We start from the raw sequence: 27565 nt of genomic DNA on the forward strand, positions 1-27565 counted from the left end.
CAGTAGAAACAGGACTAACTTTACCTGTGAGCTTTAAAAAAGATTCCACAGAAGTTGTAACCAATGAGTTGCTGCTCTTTGATAAAATCTGGACCCAAATGCCAGGAATAAGGAAAACTCTCAATATTCAAAACAAGTGCACAGACAGTGGCAGAGTTAAGGGTGGCCAGGGGTACCCACTGCCCTCAGTGTCTAAAACAGTTAGCCAACCCACACAAGCAAAAATGAAGCCGGCAAAGGAGTTTTGCATATACAAACAGAACTGCAATTTCATCCAATTGATCATATTTTCAACTCCAATAACCTTATAAAAATTATTTGAAACAGCAATAAAAACAATAAAAAGTATGCAGGGTAGTCTGCATACTAGTCTCAACCTGGCTACCCCCATAAAAAAGGTCTTACCCTGCCACACATCTAAAAAGGACGTTACCCATTAAAACATGCATTATTTTTTTCTTACTCCTCTTTTAAAAAAATGTTATCACTAGAAAGATCTGGAAAGTAAAAACAGTCACATGCAAAAACATTTTCAAAGCTGAAAAGAAAAAGAAAAAGAAAAGAAAATCCAAAAAGTTAAATGGATGTAAAAGAATGAAGCCTGAGCACCGTCCCTCCGGTACCATCTCCTGGATGAAGGCATTTTAGACATTCAAAAAGCACATTAGCATTAGAGCAGCAGCACTGAATTAGCGCAATAAACAGCAAAGCATAATCATCATCATCATCATCATCATCATCACCAGGATTTCATTTTTCATTCTTATTTTTGTTGCTGTTGTTTTAAATCATCAATTATCAGCTGTTAATTTGTGTGTGGAATCAACCAAAAATAAAATCCAAGAAGATATTTTTGGAATTCAAAGGTCTCTCACCAAATGAAATTGGTGAAGGCTCAGATCTGACTGTCCGGGGAATTCCCAGCGGAAGGGCCCCTGTAAGGCAAAGATGGACGTTCCCAAGTCACACAATTATATCAGCTCTCCATCTCATCTATTCTTTCTCTCACTCGTACACTCTCACACACACACGAACACACAGATATCTGCACTCAATCCCAGCCGGCCAGGTTTTATGCAGAAAGCAACGTGTTCTCCCTGGAAATAACGCATCCCCCTGGCCTTTTAGTTATTTAAGCAACTGCCTCATCTCTGCTGGCTCAGCTTTCTCCTGGGTGCGCGCTCGGCCCCGTTATGACTAATTTTACTCGGAGAGAATGGGAGAACACTGGCTCGGCACGGGGTTACGCGGTTGTCAGTACTGGCTGGCTGGTTGTTCAAACAGTGTTTCACTTTGGTAGAACATTTCATCTCCTCAGCATGCGCACCTTCACATATGTTCAGCAGCAGTCAGCTGATCTGGGGACTTAGCGTCGCCACCATTTTGGCAAAAGCTCAAAATATTTTAACTGCAAACAGGCGACAGGATGAAAGGTGTCACCAGTCGTGCTTTTACTGATGGCAGAACAAATTACGCCTGAAATAAAATGATGGCGACTTTGAGTCCCCAGAGCAGAATTTTCAGGTGTTTTTACCTCTCTGATATAGGCATTAAAATTGTGAACTACATTACTAGGTTTTCAAATACCGATTTTTTTCTTTAAGAGGCATTCAGAGGTTAAACTGGCACATTTAAAAAGATCGATAATTTGCCTTAAAGTTTGGGATTATGGAGGACAGGAGGAGAAGAAAATAAGGGCTGGAGATAAAGAGCCAAGAGGGCGAGACACTTAACTATGTCTTTAAATTTAATACGCACACTTGACAAAATAAATTAAATATTTAACAATTTGTATTCTCACTAGGTGGCCTGTTAACAAGTTATCAGGTGTTTTAACACATTAAGGTGTTATGTTCCAAATCCTAGGAGCACGAAGACTCTGAGCTTTGTTGTGGTGTTGTTGCTGACTAAGCCAACACTGAGTGGATTGTCTGTGGGAACAAGCCACCATCCAGACTGCTGGACAGATACAATGACTGAGGTGCTCTCATTTTCATTGTCACAGTTCCCGGGCCTGACGCCATGTCTCAACTGCCTCAGATTTTGGCCCGAGCCGATGATGTAAGCGTGACCCCTTGAACAAACTCCTTGTCTGGAGAAGACGGCGAGTGACAGCGGACAGTCACAGCTGTCTCTAATCTGAGAGCTGGACGGCACCGCCAAGAAGAACTAGCCTATGTGGATGGAATCTTCAGTGGTGTCACGTGCTAAGTTGGATTTACATATTGGTGTATAGAATGACAAAATGCAGTATTAGTATTAGTAAACTCAACTAAGAAAATACTTGCACATAAAAGAATCAGATGAAAATTACTTGTTATGTTTGAGATGTGCAGTGAAGGACAAGGATTGATGCACGTGAACAAAAAGAAGACAAAAGGTGGGGTGGAGTAGAAGAGGTTATTTAGAAGAAGGCTTAAATGCAGAAGGAAAAAGCAGCTTAAGGCTGACATAAGCCAGGATAGAGAAAGTGCGCTGGGTAAAGCCTATGGACAGTTTGTGGGTGGTGGCTGCTGACCACGGGGTCGCTAATTAACAAGAGAGAAGGCTAGGCCTCCCGGAGGCCTGGACGATTGTCTGGACAGCCCAGGTGCATGGCCCATTCAGACCACAGGAAGCTCCCTTTATCCCTCTTCCCTCAAAATGGACAGAGAAGTGGTCAAGGAGGGTGAATGTGATCCTGTCTCTTTCTAATGCTGACCTTGAGCAGCAGTCGCACAACTATAATAAGAATCCACTGTGGTCTGTCTTTTCTGAAAGCATGGCTAAAGCTGCTTTTCCCCCCCCAACCTAATATCAAAAATATGTCACTTTGTATTATTTTCTTCCCAGCCTCCTTCTAGTATAGAACCGGTGAGAGCGAATGGGAGTAAAATACGCATGTTCAACAGTTGCAAAAGCTCAGGTGGGAGGTCTTACAAGCCGTAAAAATGCCCAGATTCCATCACTTCCTCCACACTAATTACCATACACTTGGAGCGAGTGCCCTTCTTCTCTTCATCCCTGAGCCCATGCTTCACTTCCTCTGACACACACACACGCACACAATGGCACACAGCGAGGTGCAGTCGGGAAATGGTTAACACTCCAGCCGTCCCCTGCTGCCAGTGAAAGCCCACAAAACAATGGAGACATTGTTCGTCCAGGACTAGACTCTAGACTCTAGGGTTGTGTACGCGTGTGCATGATTGTGCACGTGGATGTCAGAAAGTAGACTGTGTGCGTATGCTCTTAACATGGACATGCCCACCCACCATTCCCAGAATAGCAAATTAGGAAATGTGATTCAATTAGAATGGCATATCTTGGTTTCTTGGTACTGGATTAATTAAAATTGAGAAAAAAGAAGAAAAAAACTTTCTGAAAGTTGACAAATGATGCCATGACATTACCAACATGAGCCTGGATTTCAGCTACGGCAATACTGTTATGCCATCAACACATGCTGTGTAAGAGGTGGATTTCCAAAACAATCTCATGTTGTGACATGTTGTGTTACCAGTTAACGCAATAATCCCTATCTAAATAAAAGTATAAGACTGATTAAGTCACGCATATCTACTCCAAAACCTATCAACCAGCTTCAGGCTACTTCCTCTAGCCAAGTGTGCACAAACAGTCTTCAAGACCACAGTGTCAAATTAAACCCTCACAATAAAAAAGGCAAGTTGACAAAGTAAGGACTGTTTATGATCTTTCCCTCAGGAGCTGTGTGAGGCATAAAAATGTTTCTTGGAGTCTCTCCCTCTAGAAATACACATCAATAGGCAGATAAATATTGAATAACTTTCAACCAATGGCATGAAAGTTCAGCAGCGGCAGGTTTTGAGGCTGCCTGCGGGGTGGTCAGGCACTTCAAAAAGTCCTGCGTGCCCCCCTTTGAGGGCATGGTAAACAGGGGCATACACCGTGCCCTCAGAAAGACCAGCCGGCGTGAGGTCACTTCCTCTTTTTCTTGGCTGATCCTCCAGTGCTCCACCTCGAATGAGCCTTCCAGACAGAAATGACACCATCTGTCTGCATCTTTGTCCCTGCCCATCTCTCTGTGCCTTAACTTTCTCAGAGGCTTTATCTGCAGGCATCGATGTCTTTCCTTCTTTCTCCGTCTTTATATTGTTGTTTTAACTGTCTCTGGGTCACTCAGGCTTCAGATTGCTGTTATCGACAGGCCAATCAAGAGGTTCTTATCACTGTCGAAGCAGCCTGTTAGCGCTCCAGGCAGGAAGAGTCAAGGTGATTGAATGTTTCTTTGCATTTGTAAACAAAAAGAAGCTACCGTTTATAGCCCAATTGATTGATAAGGGGATCACGTACTAGATCGTGCAGACCTACATCTTGTAGATGTAAAAAAAGAAGACGAAGAAGAAGAAGGAGGGGGAAAAAAGGGCTTGACCGATGAGTGACACCTGTGGGAGTCCGCGTGGGGTTATCATTGGAATTCACTACGCTGTACACAGTTATCTGTCTTTTCTATATGTATGACAGCCGATATGATGCAAACCAGGGAAACATTCAATCACACTTCCTTCTCAGTCAGAGGTGGATGCTGGAGCAGGATGGAAGGAGTGGCAACAATACAAGCTGCAGTTCACATTCAATTTCATCACTTGTACTAACAGCCAGTTGTGTGCCTATGCAGCCATGCTGCAATGCCTCTGATCTTACCAGCCTGTGTACTCTATCAAACAGATCACACTGGGGTTGGGCAATATGACCACAGATATTACAATATATTCTCCCATATTGATCACTGTCGGTACTAATCACACTAAGAGTTTAAGAGCGCTCTCACTATTGCAATGTGATATTTCTTTGGCTCTCTGCTTACAAGTAAAGCCCAAAGAAAGCAAAAAGCACACCAAAAGGTTTATTTAGAATTCAGATGAGGTTTTAATTATCAAATCCAACTCACAGCCCTGTAAAAACCCATTTAGGAGATTGAATTGGGAAAAGGTTGCTTAGGCTCACTATTATTTTTGGCCAGAAATCACCTATTTAGTCCCAAACTAAATTGTATCCATGCTCAAAGCCCATCTGTGCCCACACTAGGCTTAACGGTTCCTTTTTACTAGGGGTTATGTTGGATGAACATATGTACATGTTGCTGCTATCTGCAAACTAGATGACCTACAGTGTCCAATGTTTATCTGTGGTACTGGCTAAATGTAAAAGAGCTAAATGTTTATAATAAGGATTTCTTTTCCGCCCACCAGCTTAAAAGAAAACGAGATAAACGAGAAAATAAAATACGGCCTGTTTCAGAATGTCACAACTGCAGCATCCCTATTTTTAACATAACTTTATTCGTCTTTATTTGTTTTAAAGAAGCAATTTTCTGTTACATTTAATCCCACTTTACTGCCTTAAAGTGTCCTTTGGCATAAAATGATCCAGGATTTTATTAAACTTGGGAGAAAACTGATCTGGCCACGGCTTCGCTTCTCTTCATGCATTTTGCTTTTACATCTCCCTGATCTATTACTTATGACCAATTTATGTCTTTATGTCTCTTATCTTTTGGTGTAACTCAATAGGTACGGTCTCTACTTTTCACTGTTGCGAGCTTATTTCTTCCATCAGTCTGGTTGTCCATCTTTCTTGTTTCATGTTTGTTTTTGCCCCATAGCCAATTTCTGTTTTCTGAGCTGGTGTTGCCTTTTTTGTTCCAAGCCTATTACTGTTTCATGCTTGACTGACTGTGTGGCGTTGTAATGGAGCTTACTCTGTCTTCTAAAAATCAGATGTTTACATTTATAAAATGTGCTTTAATTGCAATTATAGATCATTTTAGCAGCCAAATGAGGTCTCTAATTAAAGCAGTTTATTACAGAAGAAAAGCAGCATGACGTCACCCCCAGAGTCTCCAAAGTTAGAGCTGCAGCGCTTTTTCTTGTCCTTAAACTTCTTCATGCGGGGAAGAAACGTGAATTGTGCTGCACGGGTTGATGCGTATGTGAGGTGGTATTTACAGCCATATGACTCATAGCAGGATAAAACCTCAAGTATTTACCTGCAGCGTTTGCTGCCTACGACCAGTTTAATGACTTCAGAGAAGTTGGGACTCTTTTTCTCAGCGTCTCCGAAAATAACAGAGTAAGAAGAGGCCCCCTGAACTCTTTGGTATAAAAATAACACTAGCATCGCAGGCAAAGATAAGGAGGGCCTTAGCTGGGCTTGTTTTGTTCAGAATAACACTGTCATCACTGGCTCTTTGTCTTGAAGACCACTTTTGACAGGGTTTCTGTTTTAAATAAAAAGCCTTGTCAAGTCCTGCTATTTTTAAGCTATGTTGTGCTTAACTTAAATAGCCAAAAACACTAAAGAGGCTTTGGTTTGCCAACTTTTCAGCAAGCGTTCGAGCACGTATTTACTACACACCATAAATGTAAGTGAACTGATCAAATGTCATATGTGACTCAGAGGGACACCGTGTCTTGACAGTGTAATCTGCGTGACAAAAATCCTTACTAAGTTTGGCGTGAGCTCCAGAGTCATGATGACAACTGTGCAGCAAACACAAAAAAAAAGGGGGGGGGGGGGGGGGGGTTACTCTGTAGCCATTACCACAGGAGATACTCACGAGGATACAAACTTGGAAGGTTTCTCCTTCTTAAATTTTCATTTTCATAACAGTTAATGCACTCCAAACAAAAGTAACAACTGTGCCAATAACGGCCCAGGGCGTTGATGGCCACCTCACTAATTCTGCTCAATCCCTACTCTCATTGATTTTCTTGGCTCGCTAACCCTGTGACCACATACGTACACCTCCCCATGTTCAACCTCTCCGCTGACCTCCTGAAAACTTTAAGCCTTTGGCTAACTATGAAGTTCATATTCAACTGTTCAATCTAGAACTGCTAGCCTCTTAGATATTGACATGCCTGGGATAGATGCTCTGTTATGTGCATGTACTGAATATGCCCCTATGGCTGTCCAGCCAACTCCAGAGTACTCCTCCAACTACATGGGTAGGGTAATCAATGCTGAAGGAACGCCCACACTTCTCTCAAAGGCGGTGTATTAGCAGCCCAGCGTTAGCCTATTCTCATGAAAGTTGTCAACACGAGACCAGTTTTTCCACCATCAGCCAGCTCAGCCTGCCCCGGGAGTTATCATTTTTCCCTGAGATTACAGCACCTGCCACAGCGGCCGCCCCTGATCGCACTTGCAAAACCTCTGCTTTCTGGGACCCACGAAACTGCCCTTGTCAAAGCGTGCACCCGCACAAAAAAGAAAAAGTTGATATAAAACTGACTGGGTGGTTAGTGACTGTGTTTAAGGGTAAATGCAAACAGCTATGCGTATTCAAGTCCAAGGGTTTGTTTCTGTTCAGCTCCGTCAGTCGTGAATGAGGGAAGAAAGAGATAAAGGACCGAGCGGCGTATTACTTACAACGATGTGTGCCGGTGAAGGGGACCTGGCATCTTTAAGTGCTTGTCTACTTTGAAGACTTCCTGGTTGAACATCTAGCAGGGGCCATTTCATCTGTAGGTACTGAATGGCAGAAAGGAAACAGAATGGAAAGAAAGAAACAAAACATGTTAACAATGCAGAAAGCAAAAACCAAAAGACCAAATTAAAAAAAAGACAAAAAAAGGGGGAGACGACATTTCTTGACAAGTGTATGGATGTGGTAACTTAAAAACATGGAAACGCAAATAAAGATCTAAAGGCGGATGGTAGAAGGTGGTGAGGATGGGTCAAGCATGCACACGAGAGTCCACAGCAGCAGCAGTGGCAGCAGCAAAACCAAATCATATCAGAAACACATAGCACACATGTGGTAACCAGGCTCCATCGCAGGTTTAGAGCTCTACTTATCTTTAATTTTTTTTTTTTATGTTAACTAAGCAGCAGACACATGATTCAGTGACACATTTTTGGAGTTAAGGTCGAGTTAGGGCTGGCACTGTACGCAGCTTATGGCTTTAAGATGACCTAATGTCATAAATGTGACTGTTGTCAGACATTTTATTAGAACCCATAAAGTGGATAGAGCATGGCGTCTCACCACCACGCTCGTCTAAGGCTAAACCTCTTGACTGCACTTATAAATGATTGACTTGGCCTCTATCAGAAGTCAGTCTGTCTCTTTCTCCCACCCTCTCTCTCTCTCTGACACACACGCACACAGATAAGCAGAAACACAGGTCAAGAGAAACATCTGTCCGGGTAATAAACTTGGTGGCATCCTTTGTAATTTGATGACATACGTTGACCTTAAAAAGTATTAGCTCATACCTGTTGGCAAAATGACCGTGGAAACTTTCTGGACATGTGCATATTTAGTCATATTAAAACATTGCAAATGCTCAAACATGCAAGAGCAGTACGAAATTTATAAATTCTTGCTGACCACACAGTAAACTGTGGCTTGCTCAGCCACCAACTGCTTGGTGTTGACTCTGCTTATCAATGTCACAGCCACCTAGCTCGAGGGAAAGAGGTCACAGCAACTGTTTCAGCTGTGAAGGAAGGAACAACAGGGGCTCTACGCAGCATAATAACAACGGGTATTTCAGTTACATTGGAATATTTGCTTTATATCTGCTTCAATTCCATTGAGAAATCACTGGGATTGGGACTAACTAACACCAAAGAGGAGTAACAGTCAAATGCTGTAACTTCAGTGCCACGGACACTCTTAAATCACACTTCTTCCCAGTCTCTTCTCCATATTTATATATAATTATTACACCCATGATCACATGTTGGCACATGATGACAAAAAGTTTGCATTATCTGTTCCTCGAGGACAATCTATGCAGAGTGGAAGAGATCGAGCTTAATTGTGTGGTAGCGCTCGCACAGCGACGAAGGTACGCATCCGCTTTCTTTGTGTTGCCATCTCGCAGAAGTGACGGCTCAGGCACGTCTGAGGATATGTGCGTGCGCATGTGTGCGAGAGTGTGCCGGTGCTGGTGAGAGTGAGCGTGTCGCGACCCTTCCTGAGACTGTGTCTAAATCAGTGGTAATTAGCGAAGGGTTCACTGTGGGGTGTCTGCCAGTGATAGACGCTGGAGGGAGTTATTGACTCCATGTCCTCGGTTATAGCCTGTACTGGGAAAAAAAATAGTTTGCTGCCTGGTCTTTCTCCACAGCTAACACTCATTTATGACCCAAAGATGGCTTTTACTGCTAAAAAGCTGGGTTTGTTTATGCTTGTTTGTATGTCCTCAGAGTGGAAAAGGGAATGGTTATAAAAACTCCAGAGCCGAAGTCTTGTGAGCTTTTTATGCACCCCCTACACTGGGTATTAATTGCCATGAAGGGGGGTGAGTAGGAGAGAAGGGTGGTGTTGTAACAGTAAAAAAAAAAAAAGAAAAACTAAAAAAAAAAAAGGCAAGGAGTAGAAGGAGGAGAGTGACGGGGCTGCTGTCATGTATGAGGTAATTCAAGACAGCGTCCAGTGGTGCCAGAGGGGCGAGAGGACAGGGCAGTGGTGGAGAAATTGGAGAAATTGTGAATCCAGTCATGGGAAAGTCCTGCCATCCCGTGCGCATGTGTACATGTGGTCACACATTCGAATTTTCAAACACAGCTGCAGCCAGGGGAGGTTAAAACAAGGGGACATTCTGAGGAGGTGGGTAAAGACCGTGAAGGTGACACTCCAGAGTGGGGTGATGGGGTAGTGAGACACCAAAAGTCTAGCAGGGAGAGAGGGAGGGTGCTGGGAGTGCATGCCCTGACAAGTGGCTCCACTTCAGCTCTGCTGTTGCAAATGTTCTCACACACTAATCTCTCCTGCAGATTTTATAAGCATGCAGAGGAAAACGGAGCCTTGGCAAGAACCAGACTTTCCGACCACCCCCTTCTTGGCCTCCTGCCTCCCTCTCCTTCTTTCTCTTTCTCTCTCCGCAGGCCCGTCTGCCCTGCTAACGGACACGCTGCCTGGGCTTGAGTAGGCCGTGACCTCTGACCCCCTCTCTGCTACTCCAAGCCCCTCCCTGTTCCCAACTCTGCGACCTGAAAACTCTCCTGCTATGAGGGGGCCCCCCGTGTAACTCAAGAGCCATTCCAATGTGACAAATTGCTCCATTCCAGGATAACTCTCTCCTCTCGTCTGTCTCTCCTCCCCTCCCTCCCACACATACAAACACTAGCAAGCCCCCCTTTGACAGACCCCCACCCTGTAAGAGCCATCCTAGCTGTTGTGCTCCTGCTCTGGGTTATGCAGCATACGGCTTCTCCTCTCTCCCTTTCAGTCTTCCCACCCAATATCCCTCTTGTTCTCTCCTCACTACCCTGCACCCCTCCTCAGCTGGCCAGCCCCACAATGGGATCTGAATGACTCAATTGTCTCTGATGAAGTGAAAGACAAGGGAGTCCTCTAAATCCTAACAGAGGGATGAACTCACTCTCGCTTGTCCCGATATTCCGGTCGTCTGCTGCTTTCCTAAGAACAAGGAGGCAATTGGTGATTGGCAATTGGGGGGGCTGGAGGGTGTTGGCAAGGGCTACATCTTACAATTAATTTCATTACGTAAGCTTATTAGGTAAGCTTTTTTTTTTTTTTAAATGCAATCAATTTATAGGTTTAGTCTATAAAAGATTCCAGAGCACAGGAACATTTCATTGCCAGAACTTGTCAGAGTCCATGAACCTTGAAATTGGCTGATGTCTGACTCTCCGAAACTCCAACACCAAACACAGCACTAGATTTAGACCTGCCACAGAGTCAAAGTGGGGTTCAAGCCCACATCAGCTGACAGCTCAGCTGATACCCTTCAAATCCAATATGTAAATCACACATAGAACATTTTTAAGCTCTATTACGCTGCATATCTGCAAGTCTCTTTGCAACCCACCTAATCCGCAACTCTTTTTTTTATACCCTTTCTGTCTCAAACAAAGTCAACTCTGTTGTCTCGAGGACTCCTGTATTCTGTGTTGTTGCAGCTGTCTCTCTCTTTCCTACCGCATATGTGCAACTGTAGGTAAAAACAGTCATGCTGCCAAATATAAGTTGCACTAAACAGAAATAACAATTTCCTTTTGAATACACATGACCTGACCTGAAATATCCTTACCTCCGAGGAAACCCCCCCCCCCCTGTTTACAATGATTAATTCTATAACCTTTTACTTGTTTTAGCTATATTTTGTTACTATACTATATCTGAGTAGGTGTTTCCTACTTGCATGTTGAACCACTCACCCAAGTCTGTGACTGACTGCAACTACACCCAGGTTTGACATGTTATGAGCTACAGAGTGTTAACCCAGATCTGACTGTCATCGAAGGGAAAACAAGCTAGGGCCCTGGTACCGTGTCACAGCTCATGGTAGTGGGGAAGGAAGCAGCCTAGAGACAAATGAACGGGCATCCTGAGCTCACACCAGCTTCCACCACTGTCATTACCAATTCAACAAGCTGGCACAGAAGCAATTTGGCCTCAAACACCACTTCCCAGTACCCACAGCAGACACCCAAATCCTCCTGAAAATAAAACATTTTTTTTTTTACTACAGCCCATCAAAATTTGACCAACGCCAATATAAGATATCGACAAAGAAGAAGAGGAAGTCTTACTCATAATTTTTTTAGTGTGAACGAGCAGGATTGTTCTGTCTGTTTCTCGTCAACAACCAGCTTCTTCTCTATAAAGCCCCCCCCATCTGATGTTTTTATCACATGCCACTGCACGGCTTGTTCGTTTTGTTTTGGATTAAGAGCAGAGGGCTCGAGACCAATCAAACAAACAGAGGTCCTTATGTGCCAATGTGGCTCCCAAACGCTGGTCTACTTTCCAGATGGGGAACAGGAGACAAATGGGGGATCCATCGAGCATTTCAGCCATGTGAGTAATGTAAAAGATAGAAAGGCAGCAGCCTGGGTTTTAGTGTCAGCATATGGATGCTGGGTGTTGCTCTAGACTCCAGCAGATATTCAGACCATCTGTGGCCACCTCATTTCACAAATATGACAGCTTTACACAGACATCAGGGGGGAACATATACAGATAACAGATATACATGACCCCCCACCTCCAATCCCAACATACTGTACATGCTTATTCACTGATTCACACCTGAAAAACAAAGCTCACCCATATTTGAACATGCCACGCTCGACTGGGCCAGCAGCTCCTCGGGGAGGGCGCTCAGAGATGGGATTGACAGCTTGCAGATTACACCAATCAGACCCCTTACTATAAAGAGCTTTATTTAAGTCTGAAATGATCAAGGCTAGTAAGAGGAGCCCATTCAAAGCTGCACAGAGTAAACTGCACTGAGCTTAAAAGATTAGTCCATCCAGTTTGACTACAATTTTATCCCTTTAAAAACGAGAGCTGAGCATATTGTCTTGATCTGTTGCGGATAATGCTGGCAGTCTTTGTCCTCACTCACAGGTGCAGGAGAAGAAGCAAACGCACGCTTATTCACACGTAATTTATTAAGGGGGAGAAAGTGATTCTCTGCAACAGAGAGGAAAAGCTTAAAGGAGAGTCTTTGAAATAGTTTTGGTTACAAAACAAACAAAAAAAACAACCAAGAAAACCCACCAGCCCACTTTGTTACATGATCCATTGTTGTGTCTGCTTCTGCATACAGCACATGTCTTTTCAGGAGGAACGTGTTTATTGTAAAGAGACCTGCGCAAGAGTTCCTTGACAAAACTGAGAGAAAGTTAGCCAACACAAGAGGGTCCATCATGGCTGCTTTGGTTCTACTAATGCACATTTTATGAGTAAATATTAAAGGGGAAAAAAAAAGCACCCCACCTGATCTGATAGCCAGAGGCATTTTGCAACCAGGAAAATAAAAGTGAAATGTGGGAAGGCCTGGGGTTTGTGTGCCCTGGGGCGGGAAGGGGTCCGCTGGGCCCATATTTACTCCAAAGCCAGAACCGCTTGGGGGTTCCACTGGCCCTGACAGCACAGGGGCTGCCGACCTGATCCAAAACCTCCCTTCTCCTCTCCTTACCTCCTACCCCCTTTGCCAACAATCTCCACCTAAACCTCAAACTCCCCTCCTCTTTCTCTCTCTCACTCGCTTTCTTTCTTGCAGAAAAACTCGCCCTGACACTTTCATATAAGCCTTTTTTCCCACAAGGGTAGAATGTGCACATGACCTCTCCTGCCTCTCTACCCAGCTCAGACTTTGCTCACCGTTTACAATGAAGCTGTAGAAACGAGAAACTACTATTGTTCTATATTAGTTCAGAAAGCACTGTAGTCTATGATGGAAAAAGGGGGAGCATTTCTCAGCTTTTAACACTCTTTTTTTTTTGTCCATGAACACTTCTTCTTCGTCTTTTTTTTCTTTTTATCAGGTCCGTCCTGGAAGTTTGTTTCACTCTTTTTAAACACTGGGTCACGCGATAAGTATGGCTATGCTCCATCACTGTTTGCTTAGCAGGTGTGGACAAATGTGCTGTTCAAACACCAGCTGACTGACCAGAGTTTCAAAGGATTGCACAAGCCACAGAAGACATATTTTTCCAAGTGGAAAAAACAAGGAGAAGACATAAGAAAAAGACTAGAAAATATAGTTACATTCACTTCATTCAATTAATTAGATGGAGAAAGTGTGCCACGAACACTACCTGGATGAAACTATAAAGTTCTCAAAGGAAGTGTGAGGATGATATGACAGCATTCTAAAATACGCCAACTTCTCAGCTCTTCTCAGAAAGTAAACACCGTTCCATTTCTGACTTTTGCACCCCCTCCCCCCCAGTTAACACTGTCCTGTGTCATTAAGAGTATCTCTTGGCTGCTCTATAAATAGTGGCATGAAGGGTGAAGGCCAGCAGGAGATGGCTAGTCTTCCATCGGGCCAGTTAATGAACAGGTACTCTGGCACCTTTAGCATCCAGCTCTGCGACAGAATGCCTTTTCTTTCAGGTGTTCCTCCTGCTGCTCATCTTTCTCAGTGACTCTTCCACTTCTTTTCGTTTCCTTTGCTTGGACACAAATAGGCTCTAGGGTGCTTTCATTGACTTCCAGACTCACTGGGGTAACAAACTGTTATGAGCCTGGAAGCTCTGATTATTTCAGTGGTAGTAAATGAATCGTAATTGATTTATTTTACTTTCTCCTATTAGGGTTGTTAAATTAATCAATTAACAGAGTGGGATATTCAGGCAGACTAGAAAGAACTGATATCTTCTAGAGTTCACACCGTAGAAGCTGAAAGAATACCTTAATGCTCAGTTTAGGCAGTATACGTCAAGCATGGTTTTTTTGTACCTCAACAGCAAACGACGGGCGCCCTATCAGATCAACACGATGAACAAGTCCCTCCACATTAGCCAACAGTGTAATGGCATATCAGATGTACAAAGTCAAAGGTAACTGGAATTACAGGTTTGTGTTCTCCTGAAAGCTGAAGATCAAATAATCTTGGATGTCTGATGAATCAACTAGCAAAGCAGGGGAAAAAAATGAAACTAACAAACACGTAAGTGGGGAAAACTGGATTTCCTTGAATAGCTTCTTGAGGCTGGATCCAAGCTCCGAAGACTCCAAAGTTAAGATGCTCAACTTTACAGCAAAAACATACAGGTTCCAAAGTGTAGTGGTTAACACATTTGGTTGGCAAGCAAACTGGGTTGTTTCCCTTTAACATTTAGCTGAGTTTTGTAATACGTATATAGCTGTTTATCGCCTTTTATCAATTTTAAATTATTTCTTCAAAGCTAAACTTCTTGTTAAAAAATAACAACAACTAAACAATCCAACTTTGTCATTTATCAAGCATACCAACACTGTCACTCAACCCTGCCAGAAATGTTGCCATAAGATGGAGTCAGTCTGCTATCAGTCTACAACTGAATTGTTGAAATCTGTGAAAATCACACATTTGTAGCTGTTTAAAAGGACAGAAATTCATATTTTAGTATTACACTTTTATTCTAAAAGAATATAACAAGAATACAACCAGCTGGAAGCCAGCTGAGTCGAGTCCCCTTGAGTTGTGCTCGCTGACAAAAACTCAATCAGACAGATGGCAACAGTCTTTCTGTCCTTAGTATTCCCATAGTGTTTTAATATATTTTAAGAAATATCGATATTTGTTGTCTCTGTATCGATACAATATCGCCACATAAATTTATTCCCCACACTTACAAGATATATTCACTTCAGGCTCCAGCAGACCAAGAGGCCGAGATTCATACAAACTGGACTTCACAAGCCAACAAGTGACAAGACAAAGGCTAAATGTGTCTTTTACGACAGGTGAAATGTCTTTAACTTCAAAACAGTCCAGTTACCAAAACACAGCTCTGTGAATAAACCTAAGACAACATAACCTCACTGAAACCCATGTAAACACCCAGTGTAAATATTAACTTAGTCTAGATAGTTCCAGTAACCAGGATTTCTTTGTAACTTATTTAGCATCATTTTCTAATAGTAATCCGTTGAAGACCCTTGAAGATCAGTGGCAGAAGGGGCCAATGGTCCGACAAAACAATGAGGGCCTTGCCAGTTGAAGTCTCATACACGCTGACCTACTGAGAAGCTGCTTGAGGTGAACGGGCATGTCTGCAGGCCTGGGTGTGTCTGAGCCCCTTACGCAAGGCCAGGGCAGGAGCTAGGAGAAGAAGAGGTTGGGCAACTCATATGTTACCTTTGCAGGAAGCAGGCTTAAGGTTGCAGAGGGGAGAGTTAAAAAGGTGAACAGCAGCTGAGCTCTGCTACGGGAGAAAAGTAAGCTGATTGCAGCGCCCACGTTCTGCTGGAGAATGCTGTATTTGGTATTGTGCTGGAGGAGAGCTGAACGCTGCCCTTGATGTTGGGTGTCTGGTTTTGTTCTTCGAGAGTTCACTATGAATTAGTTAAACGGCAGACTGGATATAGGGAAGCTATGAAACATGCCTCAGAGGGAGAGAGTGTGTACACTCTCAGGCTTCACAAAGACTTCCGATATTCTGAAAACACTACACGCTATCACACAATTCCACCTACGCGCGTTCATCAATCACAAAGCATTATGTTGAAGGCATCACACGCACATACCAACAGGCAATTAATCCTCACAAAAGAATCATCTGAAACTAACAAACATTTAGTCTGTTTCATGTCTCTTTCACACTTGCGCACCTTGAAGCGGTTCAGCCTCCATATTCATGAGACATACTCCCTCAGCAGAGCTAAAGCCCAGGATTTTAAGGTTTCAACTCAAATCTCAAATATGGTTTCAGGTTATAGATTCGTAACCCAAACAAGCGGGGAAAATCATTAGCTTTCATCTAATCTATTTTAGGTTTAATTAGCTTTAATCAAACTTATTATTGCCATTGAAACATGGTATTTACTATGATATTGTGCACGGAAGACAAATGCACACGAGCAATTACATGCACGCACACACAGTGGGGTACTGCCGCTTTGCCACGGTGGCTTAATGAATAAATAAGTAATAAGGACTTGGTTATTGGAGCTCATTAAAATGGGGGATGCTTCCGAGACAATAAGACTTGAAGAGGGTCAGGGGAGGCGGTTGTGTGACTAGGGCTAGTGTCACACACACCCCTCGCCACCTCCGTACACCCCATCCCTCAATGACCTGACCACATGGCCCCAAACGCTCACCTCCAAATCAACTCTGTCAGCCAACCTTACCCTCAGCATTCCCACCTTCGCTGACACGCAACAGCGCATACATCTTCTAGGATGTGCACACACACACACCAAAACATACACACCTCTCTCATGGTTAATTACCACTTAGCTCAATCACGTGCTGATCTGTCCATAAGAGCCCCCTCCACCTTCCTCCCCCGCAACACAAACAGCAGCACACATGCCAATTATTGATGAATCTTTAATATGGCGCTTTGCAAAGTCTCCATCTCATTTCCTACCACTGAGCCGATGATTACGCTTTGAGTAGAGGCTTTAGCATCCAAAAAATGCATAAAACAGAGTAAGAATAAATTAGCTTAATGCAATATCATTGCAGGCCTGAGATAAAGTGGTCTGAGCCATTTGGAGAAGAAAGCTAACTTTAAATTTTTTGGGGGTGGGCTCATCCTGTCTTGCATCTCTGACTGTATATAAACCTCTGGACACACACTCTCACACACACACACAAACACAAAAATCCCACACCACGATAACGTGTCAATAATGAGCTGAGGCCATCTATTGATCAGCTTAATTTTGCATCTATTAGCTAGGGAACGGCTTGCTCCGGGGGCGAGGGAAGCCAAGCGCTAACACGCACCGACAGGCTGGATGGAGATCATTACAACTGATGTTCACACACACGCTGTGATTGACATGGAGATAAGGCAGGAGAGAGCCCAGGCTCGCACGCCTCCCCGCACACTAAGCTAATGATACACCAAATGTGTGCTTGGTGTGTGTGTGTGTGTGTGTGTGTGTGTGTGCAGGAGCATGATAGAGAAAGCATCTATCTAGAAAGAGAGATGGAGCACAGGGGGGAAAAAGAGAAAAAGAGGAGAGGGAAAGCAGGCCACACGCCTTTGCTAATTGGCACAGTCAGACAACGAAGCTCATAAAGGACGAAAAAGCATTTAGTGAAGCATCTCAGCTTTCTAGATCGCCTTTATCAAGTCTGTGTCATTTAAATACAGTTGCAAATAGCACAGCAAAGACCCGCTTTTGACCTGGAAGGCCACGGCCTCGTCTGATTCTTCCTTAATTTACAGAGTTTGCATAAGAAACTCGGTTAAGACGTTCATTATGAAAATCGTTTGTTTTTTCCGTGAACGGCTGATTGCAAGCTTCACATGTCAACGCTGCAAAGGAGAAGATGAAAAAAACAAAACAACCAAAAGAAAGAAGCAGAAAACAGGTCTTTCTCCTCCTCTGAGCTTATTCTGGCACTCTCTTTTTCTGCAAATCAGAAAGAAAAAGTGAGGTAGAGCATAAGGGTCAGGTTATAACCTCTCGGAACAAGTTTTCAAGGCGTGCTGTTGGAAATCAAATGTGTTTTAAGTCATCCCTGGCAGACGCATGCAAAGGCAAGGCAAAAAGAAACAGCTGTAAGACGAAAAAAATAAGCAAAATGCCCGGCTGTTCTCCCATGTCCTGAGAGCAAGCAACTTTGACAACCACTGTCCAATGTTTATAAGTTGCAGGGGAGTGGTTTTCAAAGCTATCCAAAGGCAGTTCGCACTGACCCTAAATCAAGCTTAAGGATGCATCCATTCAAAAGAGGGTGTGCAGAAAACAATATGCTATGTTGCCCTCATCCTGCTGCTTAACCTAGCAGCAAAGAGCCCAGCTCGGCATTGACGCAACAAGGTGCAATACAGGGATGCTGCTGCTGCATGTTACCCACACAGACAGTGGGAGAAACTGAGAGGAAAAAGAAGGACCTGGCGCTGGAAAAGCGCCTTTTACCTCGGCGTCAAAAAGGAAACATCTGAATGTTTGTGTACACCCTCTCTACAGCTGAGTTTTTTTTGTTTTCTTTATAGGGTTGAGATCTTGTTTTATGTCAGATTCTCATTCTATGGAGGTGAGGTCAGAGGCACTAAAATAAAAAAAATAAAAAAATAAAAATAAATTAAAAAAACCCTTGGCTACAAACTGTGTGTTTTTGTCAGCTGAGGGATACAGCGAAGGGATCGAGGGAGCGGTGGGAGGAGGGAGGTGAAGCGGGAGGGGAGGAGGAGGAGGAGAGAGGGAAAAAAAGCCCTCAGCCAAGCCATCAAGTTGAACATTGAACTTCACAGTAGTAGCTGCCTTTCTATGCCTCTCCTTTTGATGTTACCTCCAAAGCAAAGGATCAAAGGCTTGGAGTGTGGCGTGGGGAAGTCCCAAGCTCTTAGCCTGCCAGCCTGTTATATATGCAAAAGTCTACGCCAAAAGAGAGAGAGAGAGTGGGGCAGAGAGAGCAGGAGAGGGTGCTCGGGAAAGAGGAAGCTTGCATGGAATTTGGTTAAATAGCGCGTTTTGTGTCTAATGAATGACAAGGGGGTGACGCAATCAGACAGCGAGCTACAAAATGACGTAGAGCGGGATGGAGCTCGCGCGTGCACAAGTTTTAGAGATGCTTCATGCTCGCAGGGCTGGGCATAAAGGCTTGGAGTGAGTGGCACTGGCAGTGTCCTGCCCCCCCACCCCCATCCACGGGTTCCTCCTCAACCAGCAACACAGTACAAAAATTACCCTCAACACACACATGCGTGTACGTGCAAACACAGACAGACACTTCCACCCTGCACCAACCACCAGCTCCTCTCCAACATCAAGGGGGTGAGAGACTGTGTCGTCTTGACATAAATATACAGTGTGCTGTTAAAGCGAAGACTACAGTAAACACAGCGTGCATGAAATCCTGGTTGTGTCTCACTGGAGCAGAGACACTCACACAACACACTACCAAGCGCACGCACGCGCGATTGTGGGCTCAGCTGGGCCAAAGAGTCGAGCAGAGGTGTGCTAAAATTGACAAATCTCTACGAGACAAACACAATACACACACACACTCACTCACACACACACACATTCACACACACCCTTTCCCCAAGGCTGTAGGATTAAGAGGTCCAGCTGGCTGACAGCAAGCCCTTCCTTCCCACGTATCCCGTCGATCTCACCCAACTCCCCCCACCCCCTTCCCTTATTTAGAGCCCCTCCCACACCTCCATACTCAGGTCTGACAGCCAACCAGGCCACAGAGCATGCCAAGCAGATACACCTGAATTTGACACTGATCACATCAGTCATACGTCAGAGCAAAAATATATTTAAAGACATGGAAAATCCTCAAGATAAATGTGAATGTTGGCCAGGAGAAGGCCTACATATCACTGGCACCATCAAAGGGGGTCTGCCAATCCATCTAGTCTTCCTGTCAGTGATACTGGTTGCATCCTTCAAGATACAGATTCCTAGAGAGCCAAGGCATCGATGGAGGCGGAGCAGGGGAAAATTAGCCTAGCGGAAGAGGAGGAGGATGATATTTAATACATAACGAGCCCTGTTAATGAGGAAATAAGGGAAAGTGAAGGAGAGAGATTGGGCGGAAAAATAGCAGAAGCTGCCATGTCCATTTACGTAAGTGTGGAAGAAAATACGCCGCACGCTGCAGGGTGTTGTTCGACTCGCATATCATTTTGTGAGCACAGACGTATGTGAATATGCAGGAAAAATGCATTCAGTGCTCCATAATTAGAGCTAGGATTGAGTTAATTCATTCAGTTTAGCAAATGTTTCAACGCTAGCATGAGACAGGAGAGATCCAAAGGGGAAGTGAAGGATGATACGTCATTATTTGAGTTAAAAACATCTCAAGCATTTCTGATCTTCAGTTCCTGGATACTAATGAGCCAAAAGCATTGATGATTAGCTGGAACCAGGCAGCAATGTCAGATATAATAAAAGTGCCAAATGCAAACAGCAGCCATAACATGCAAATGGGATTAATAGTCCGACTGAGCTTTAATTTCCAAATCACCTGTCATTCACTTTTATATCTATGGCCAATTTAACCCCAGATGGGTAAGAGAATATGAGAACCAAACACTGATTTCTTCAGCATCCTTGTTACTTATGGCCAAAGGTGACTGATGGGTCTTATACAGAAAAAAACTTGGGGCAAGTTTGGGTTAAGACCAAGCTATACTGGCTATATTTCATTCGCAATCGCAACCTGAGGCTTTAAAAGCGAGCATTTGCCCCGATGGAAAACTAATGAGAACAGAGAGAAAATCTATCCAGCAATTCACCATGATACCATCGACAAGTGCAAAACGCTACCGCAGATTGGGTTGGGTGGGGTATAGGAGGAGATAAAAAAATAAAAACAGACAGGCAGTGGTGTAAGGAAAGAATAAGAATTAGGGAGTGAGAAAGAAGGGAGCAAGAAACAGAGGGGAGGGAAAAAATTCACAATGATGACACGTAAGTGCAAAGAGCGATTAAGGATTTACTTTCAAAAGGACTCCCATTGATCTTTTTTGATAGACCTGCAATAAATCAAACCGGATTGACTCGCATGAGAACCAAGCCTAATCCTTTAGTCAGATCCAGGAGAACTCCAACCAAACCAGCTGTTAATTTAGGCTTTACAAGATAAAGCGGGAGAAATCCAACCTGATGTACCCTAGGGCAGAGGCTTACATCATCTCTGTAAAGCAATCAACTTATTGCCAGTTTGGAGAGGTAATCAGAGCACATACTGAGAGAGGGGAGGGGAGGGGTAGTGGAAAAAGAGAAAAGGGAGATGGCTGAAGAGGTTAGGGAGAAAACAGAAGAAGAAGAATGTAAGAAACAGAAAATAAGAATCAAGTTCAGTTTAAAAATGCTGCTCTTTTTTTAGAAAAAAAATTAAAAACTGATTTTTTTCCTCCCCCTGCATGCCGGGCAGATATACAGGTCTTCAGACTGAAACTTATCTTTGAAACCAAAAACATGTTTACACACAGTACAACTCCAATTATCTCCAGAGGGTGAAGATGAAACGGAGAGAGCCTCGCTTAGCTGCAAACAGGAGCTCTCTGGGTTGACAGCAGGGACTGGAGGACGGATACAGTTCCCCCCCATCCTCCACACCACCCTGTAATTTCCCTGGAGGCCGGCCCAGACCTTGTCCCCATCCCCAGTGGCAAGTGCCACCTCAGCTGGGTCCCACCAGCCATGCTGTGGCTGCACCATAGCACAACCATAGTAATTAAAACGGTTATTTTTGTTTGGGGGAACAAGAGAGACTTTTTCTTTTTTCCAGATCTGAGCGGAAGTATTGCAAGACACCATCCAGCCCACACTGACTAAACCATGCCGATGTCTCTTTCAGTTGCGCATTTGGTGTTTATGTATACGTCTATGAGTATACTGAATGTCATCAGGGATCTACAGGAGTTTTAGTTCCTCTTCTTAACTGGGCGTGTGACACCGCGATGCAGGATGCAGAGGATAAAACCACACAAGCACCCTTTTGCAGTATGCACACTGACACAAAGACTCATTAGTTCGCCATCTCCCCTGTCTTTAATGTCCTGTTTACAACGCAAATCAACCAGATCAGCGCTGAAATCCAATCACAGGGCTTTGCAGGGCTCTTCACGTCGGCCTCACAAGAAAGTTGAGGAGAAGCAGGCCTTGTAGTCTCTGGACACTGTCCAAAGGAAACCAAACCTCAGGAGTCCAAACAAAACCACACATAAAATCAGAGTTAAAACAGCAGTCTCTATTCAGCCCATCCTGACCCCACAAGCACACACAGAAACACACATACACACACTTTTCTGACCCCTGCTTTTCTATCCTCTCCTGGTTACACTGTATGCACACAGGGATCATGCTGACTTCAACAAGGCTCCTGTAGAATTGCAAAATTGACTGAGGCTTGGGCTTCGACACACGCAGGACGCAGCCATGTAAAGGCTGCCGCTTAAGCTCAACTCACATCAACCTGTGCTATCTTTAGCAGCTGGGCTAAACTTTTAAAACCGCACAACTCTCTCTCCCTCCCACCCTCACCAACAGCTTCCCTCTGACTTCAAATAAGACAGCCTGGCTCTTTGGCAGTGGCTCGCCCGCTGGCACCTCCCTCCATGGCCGCAAGGTCACACGTTTAATTACACAGAAAGTAGTAATCTCACCAGACAGATGGCAAGCAGGCCGCCTCTCAATTACTTTATGCCCAATTGAATGATTACTGATGTTATTTGCGAAAATGTGGCACGCAGAAAAACACTACAAAAAGTAGATTTGTAGTACAAGCGGGAAGAGGGGTCGGGGGTGAGGTTACAGGGTCGTGGCCGTGTTAGGACAGAGGCTGATGTGCCTCTTGTTAAGCAACTGCAACTGAGATAATAATAATAATACTAAAAAAAATATATAAGGCGTGAAGAATACAAGCACGGCTGTGTTAGCTTTTGGGGAGGGGAAAAAGCAACAAAAAACCCAAGTTTAATACGACAGCGATCAGTGCCACAAAAAACAGACGCTTATTTTTCTCGAAACCAAAACTGGTACAGAACATTGGCCTATGTGGAAACAGTCAGCTCCCAGCAGCCCAGTGGAGGAAACCGCATGACAAGGCCAATTTAAAATGTGAACAAAGTGTCTGTCTCTTAAAACAGAGCCAAGAAAGAAAGAGCTGGGTTTTCTTCATTTCTTTCCCCCTTTAGGACTACCATTTTGTCATTGGGGAGAATCCCATTGGGCTCAAGTTCTTTCCTAATGAAAAAAAAACAAAACCCCTGACCGGCAAGTGTGAGCTGTCTCATCTCAGCATCCAACCCGTGTTCCCCGTCGATGCCTCACTCATCATCATTTAGCTCCTCCTGCCAATAGCTTCTGCGAACAATTAGAGGTTAACTTTCCCAGCGTCTGAAACCGCAGAATCTCAATTTCTGGCCAGGAAGCTCCGATAACTGAGCTACCTAGCCAAGAATCAAGATTCCCCTCAAGTTCAGGTCTGAGTTTTACCCCTTATTCAACACTTACTGTTAGCAGTGAGGCCTCTCTCGGCCTGTTTATGATTTAACACGACCGCAGAGCTAAATAACAGCAAATTAACTGTGCTGACTGGCCTCATTAATGTCATGCATAAAATGCTTTCACTGAGATCATTTCTGAATGTGCAATGGCAACCACTGATGTAAACTCGGTTGCCAAACTTTGGTTCTGGGCCAAAAAAGGTATGGCTTCTGGCCGGCATGATCATAAATTCTCCAGCCTAGTTGGGGTAACTCCCGCTTACGCCTGTGGGTGTCAGATTAAACCAAAACTATTTGTCTCATGCCAGGAGACTACATAATTTACAGCTGAGCATTTAATTCTAAATTTAACATATCATACAAGGACAGACTGGCTCATTGGCTTAAATAACGTCACCCCAAGCCATGTAGCATTAAACGTACAAGCACTGGTAGTGAAGAAATTTGCCCTGTTGGTGACTGTAATAAGTCTGGAAGTTTCCACTAACTAGGAACAGTTGTGTTGAGAGGCACTGCTGTAAAATGATCTGCAGGAGCATATAGAAAACTTCCACGTTTTTTTTATATTATTATTCTTGAGTCAGGGTGAGGAATTCCACTGGCCTATAGATGGCAACCAGCAGTTGTTCTCCCATGAGGACGGGGGAGGCAGGCATCTGGGAAGAAGCGAGCAGGCGGATCAGGGAAAAACGATGACTACATCTGCATATTTACAGCACAGGATTTTGAGTTTTCAGGACTCAAAGTCATCCCAAAAGCAAGTGCAGAAAATGAGAAGAAAGGGTCCGTGAAACTTCCCCCAGAAGGCTCAGAGGACTTACAGTGATGACTCCCAGGCACATCCACAACCCCACGATACCCCGAGATGACGGGGGGAGGCTTCCAGTTGCCGTGCTCGGGAAAGAAGCTGCACCACTGAGCCACAACACTACACCAATCCTCACATTGCTATAGGAAGTCGAGAGACATTTACAGAAGGGGCTGAGGAGCAGGGGACATGATGGTAGCCAGTATGTGCAACTCAAAATTTATACCCCAAATACCCACTGCATGTCTTTCGGTGTTAGATTATCATCAAGAGCAATGCAACAGACATGTTTGAAGGAAGTGGAAAGTTGACCTACAAATTATTTAATTACTTTAAACAGTGTTGGCTGCAGAAAGTGAACAGAGAAGCCTATGCACCATGCATACATCACCCTTGAAGCCACAGTACTGCAGGGAGGCATGCCCATTTCACCCCCCACTGATCTGGAATTCTAGCCTGATGCGATCTCCCAATGGCCCACACTTGACCGTGGGCCTTGCAGTCTTTTCCCAGCTGCTGTGTGGCAGGCATGGGCCGCAGTGGTGGCACCTGTCTTTGACAAGCCCCGGCATTCACACTAACTCTGGTTTCCCGAGGCCGGCTGCCTGGCAGTCAGGTGACATATGCTAACGCACACTTTCCCTGACACCGAGTGCACACACATACACTCTGGCAATCCAAATCTACTAACCCAAGAGGCACTTAAGTGTGATCCCAACCACTTAAAAAGCATCTGCATCATAGTGAGTGAGGTCTTAGCCTCACATGTCTCTCTGTCTGATAGCTAACCCTGCCCTGATTCAGGCTGCGGCTTGAAGCCGTAAACCAAAGCTTCCCTCAACGCCTCTCACCCGCCCGGCGAGGCTCTAACCACTGTTTTTGCATACCACTCAGCTTGTGTAACCGTTGAGTGGTTTTGCTCCACCAAGACAATGGCTGCGTAACAGACTAAGCAGAGTAAAGACGTCTAATGTCAATGCACTGGAAGAGTTGATAAACAGAAGTCGGTCTACGCGGCGCAAGAAGCACAGACGAAATAAAAATGTAAGCACTGGGAGACTAAAGTGCCTCCAGGATAAAATAATAACAGTAACACGGATGAGACTGCCAGCGGCTGTGGCAAACACTGCACAGGCCAAAAGCAAAGATTTCTCAGGTGAACCAGTTGCAGTCTAGATAAACAATGTAATTATAACTCATTTTGAAAGTAAAGAGTTGAGAGAGAGTTTCAAAGTCAGCAGGGATCAAAATGAACAGAGCCCTCTAACGCTTTAGTCTGCTCTTCCTTCATTATCTTTAACTAAAATTAAAGTGTTTGCGAAAGTGTTTGCAAAGGCACTATTAATAAATTAAAAAAAAAAACAGAAACTAGGCAACAACACTGGTCACAAGCGTTTACACTTCTATATAAAAATCAGTCGTTTAACTTGTAGGACGCGAGGGTTGCTGACAGCACCTGATTGAGCTCTTGGTATGGCAAAGCATGCCGGTACTCACTCTGCTGCCCAGCAGACCAAAGCAACATTTCCCCACCTCATTTGCAAAGCAATCCCGCTTCCCTCCCACTCAGTGCATCTTTTTGTCATTTCCATGTCCAGGCTCCACTGGCTTTGTCTGGAGGAAAGCATGGAACCCGGTCTCAAGGAGACTCTGCTACCAAAAAGCCCCCCCTCCCCAAAAAAGAAAGAAAATACACCCAACCCATTGAGCCAGCATACACTCACCTCTCCCCCCGCCTGACTAATGTGCCCTGACACTCGTACATCACCCGTAAATTGGCCAAATGAATTAAGCACGGCCCCTGCTTAGCTTTACGGGCTTTAAATGGATTTTCTCCTCTCCAGGTCTGTCCAGTAATTGCATTTATCCATCTTGTTGAAGCCAGGTTTACACACTCACAAAGATCATGCCAATCCCCGGATGCATTTTCCGCTCTGATGGCAAGAGTGTGAGAGATTTGTCATTGGATCATAACAGGTAATTCAAACAACAATTAGATGACAATTCCACCGTATGTCAATGGCTGGCTCCCTGCTTGGATAGGACCTTGGTTGAAGCAATGAGGTTCCCCTCTATCGCTTCATCTGTCTGAATATCTCTTCTTGTTGCCATTCTCAGTGTGATAAATGCTCCCTTATAACACTTTTTATCTATTATCCAAGCCTCCAGGTTAAAACAGCAAACACCCACAGCAGGGAAGAAAGTACTGGCTATGAGTGTTCAGTGTTCACACACACACACACACACACACATTCAGAGAGAAAGAAGTAAGTGTTAAGGCAGAGCTGTGAACACCGGCATCAACGGGGGTCATCTCCACACTTGTGGATGTTTGAACAGAAGTGTATCAGCCATTGGGGGGGGGGGGGGGGGGGGGGGGGGCAACGGACAATTCAGCTATGTAAACATGCTGCAACTTCCTTCCCTCCAGTCCTCTAGGCCTGCACTGAGACAAGCCAGTGTTTAAACAGCACACACAGCATTCCTGTGCCTGGGCCCAGGCCAGCTGCTGCATCCTCACTGCAGGCCTGCCTGCCTGCCTGCCTGAGCAGAGACAGATACAGGCCTTACAACAGCAAGGGTCATCCACAACAGACAAAGGGCTTTTATACAACATGCAAAACAGGTTGCATCTTCCAGAAATGCTCCCCATGCTGCTGAATGCTGTAGTCCTAGCTGACCACCCTGAGAGCTAAAATAATAACATCGCCGAGCCAGACCTTAACCATTTGACGCCATCTGTAATGATAAAGCAGGAAATTTATCTTTATTGGTACACGAAATATGCAAAGTGTGGCTGCCAATAAAGATAGAGGAGGCAGTAAAGTGAAGATAAAACACCTTCTGGTTCTAAAGTACACTGTGACGTGCATCACATGACACAAAGGCCAAACCTGCTTAGTAATGCCTGCCTCTAATCTCAACTTTCATTATGGCTGAACTGGTGGTTTCAGGTTCAAAGTTAATCTATAAAATGAACCTTTGGTTTGCATGCCAATGGACAGTAAACTAAAACTAGGTTCCATCTAAGAATAAAATGAATAGTTCTCGAAATAATCGCACAGTAAAGATCCGCTTTAGCGGAACAATTTAACCCACACAGTAGAGCATGCAAAAGTCATACATATGACTATCCAAATAGTTAGAGACATATCTTGCCTTACGTGTTGATCCATCAATGAATTGTGGACTTTAGTTGAGTTTTACTGGGATCAAAATTAAAAAATAAACTTTTGGAATAACCTGATTTTCAGTATCCGTGCAGAACTATGTACATTTAAGTTATGGGAATAGATTTAATATTTAACACAGAGACCAGGCGTCATTCAGTGTTGGTTTTATTATAGGAAGACTGTGATAATTACTTCCCTATTGTGTCAG

The 27565-nt window shown here is 44.2% G+C and overlaps 1 protein-coding gene across 18 annotated transcripts in view; it reads right to left on the reverse strand.

The window, feature by feature from the left end:
• tcf7l2 (transcription factor 7 like 2) overlaps nucleotides 1-27565 on the reverse strand; it is a 107725-nt gene that overhangs the window by 50257 nt on the left and 29903 nt on the right. For 10 of the 18 annotated variants that reach the window (XM_085284700.1, XM_085284701.1, XM_085284702.1 and 7 more), the window contains 2 exons: nucleotides 7396-7497; nucleotides 876-935 (listed from right to left, as the gene is read on the reverse strand). The exons of 3 other annotated variants lie outside the window; for them this stretch is intronic. In XM_085284700.1, coding sequence (XP_085140826.1) covers nucleotides 876-935; nucleotides 7396-7497 — 162 coding nt within the window. The remainder of the gene's footprint in view (nucleotides 1-875; nucleotides 936-7395; nucleotides 7498-27565) is intronic. 5 more of the 18 variants (XM_085284709.1, XM_085284711.1, XM_085284713.1 and 2 more) reach the window with 1 other exon arrangement.

Source organism: Mchenga conophoros, linkage group LG8 (assembly GCF_057382185.1).
Source record: "Mchenga conophoros isolate Kocher_MC1m ecotype Shallow Benthic linkage group LG8, M_conophoros_male_GT1.1, whole genome shotgun sequence".
NCBI classification, from domain to species: domain Eukaryota; kingdom Metazoa; phylum Chordata; class Actinopteri; order Cichliformes; family Cichlidae; genus Mchenga; species Mchenga conophoros.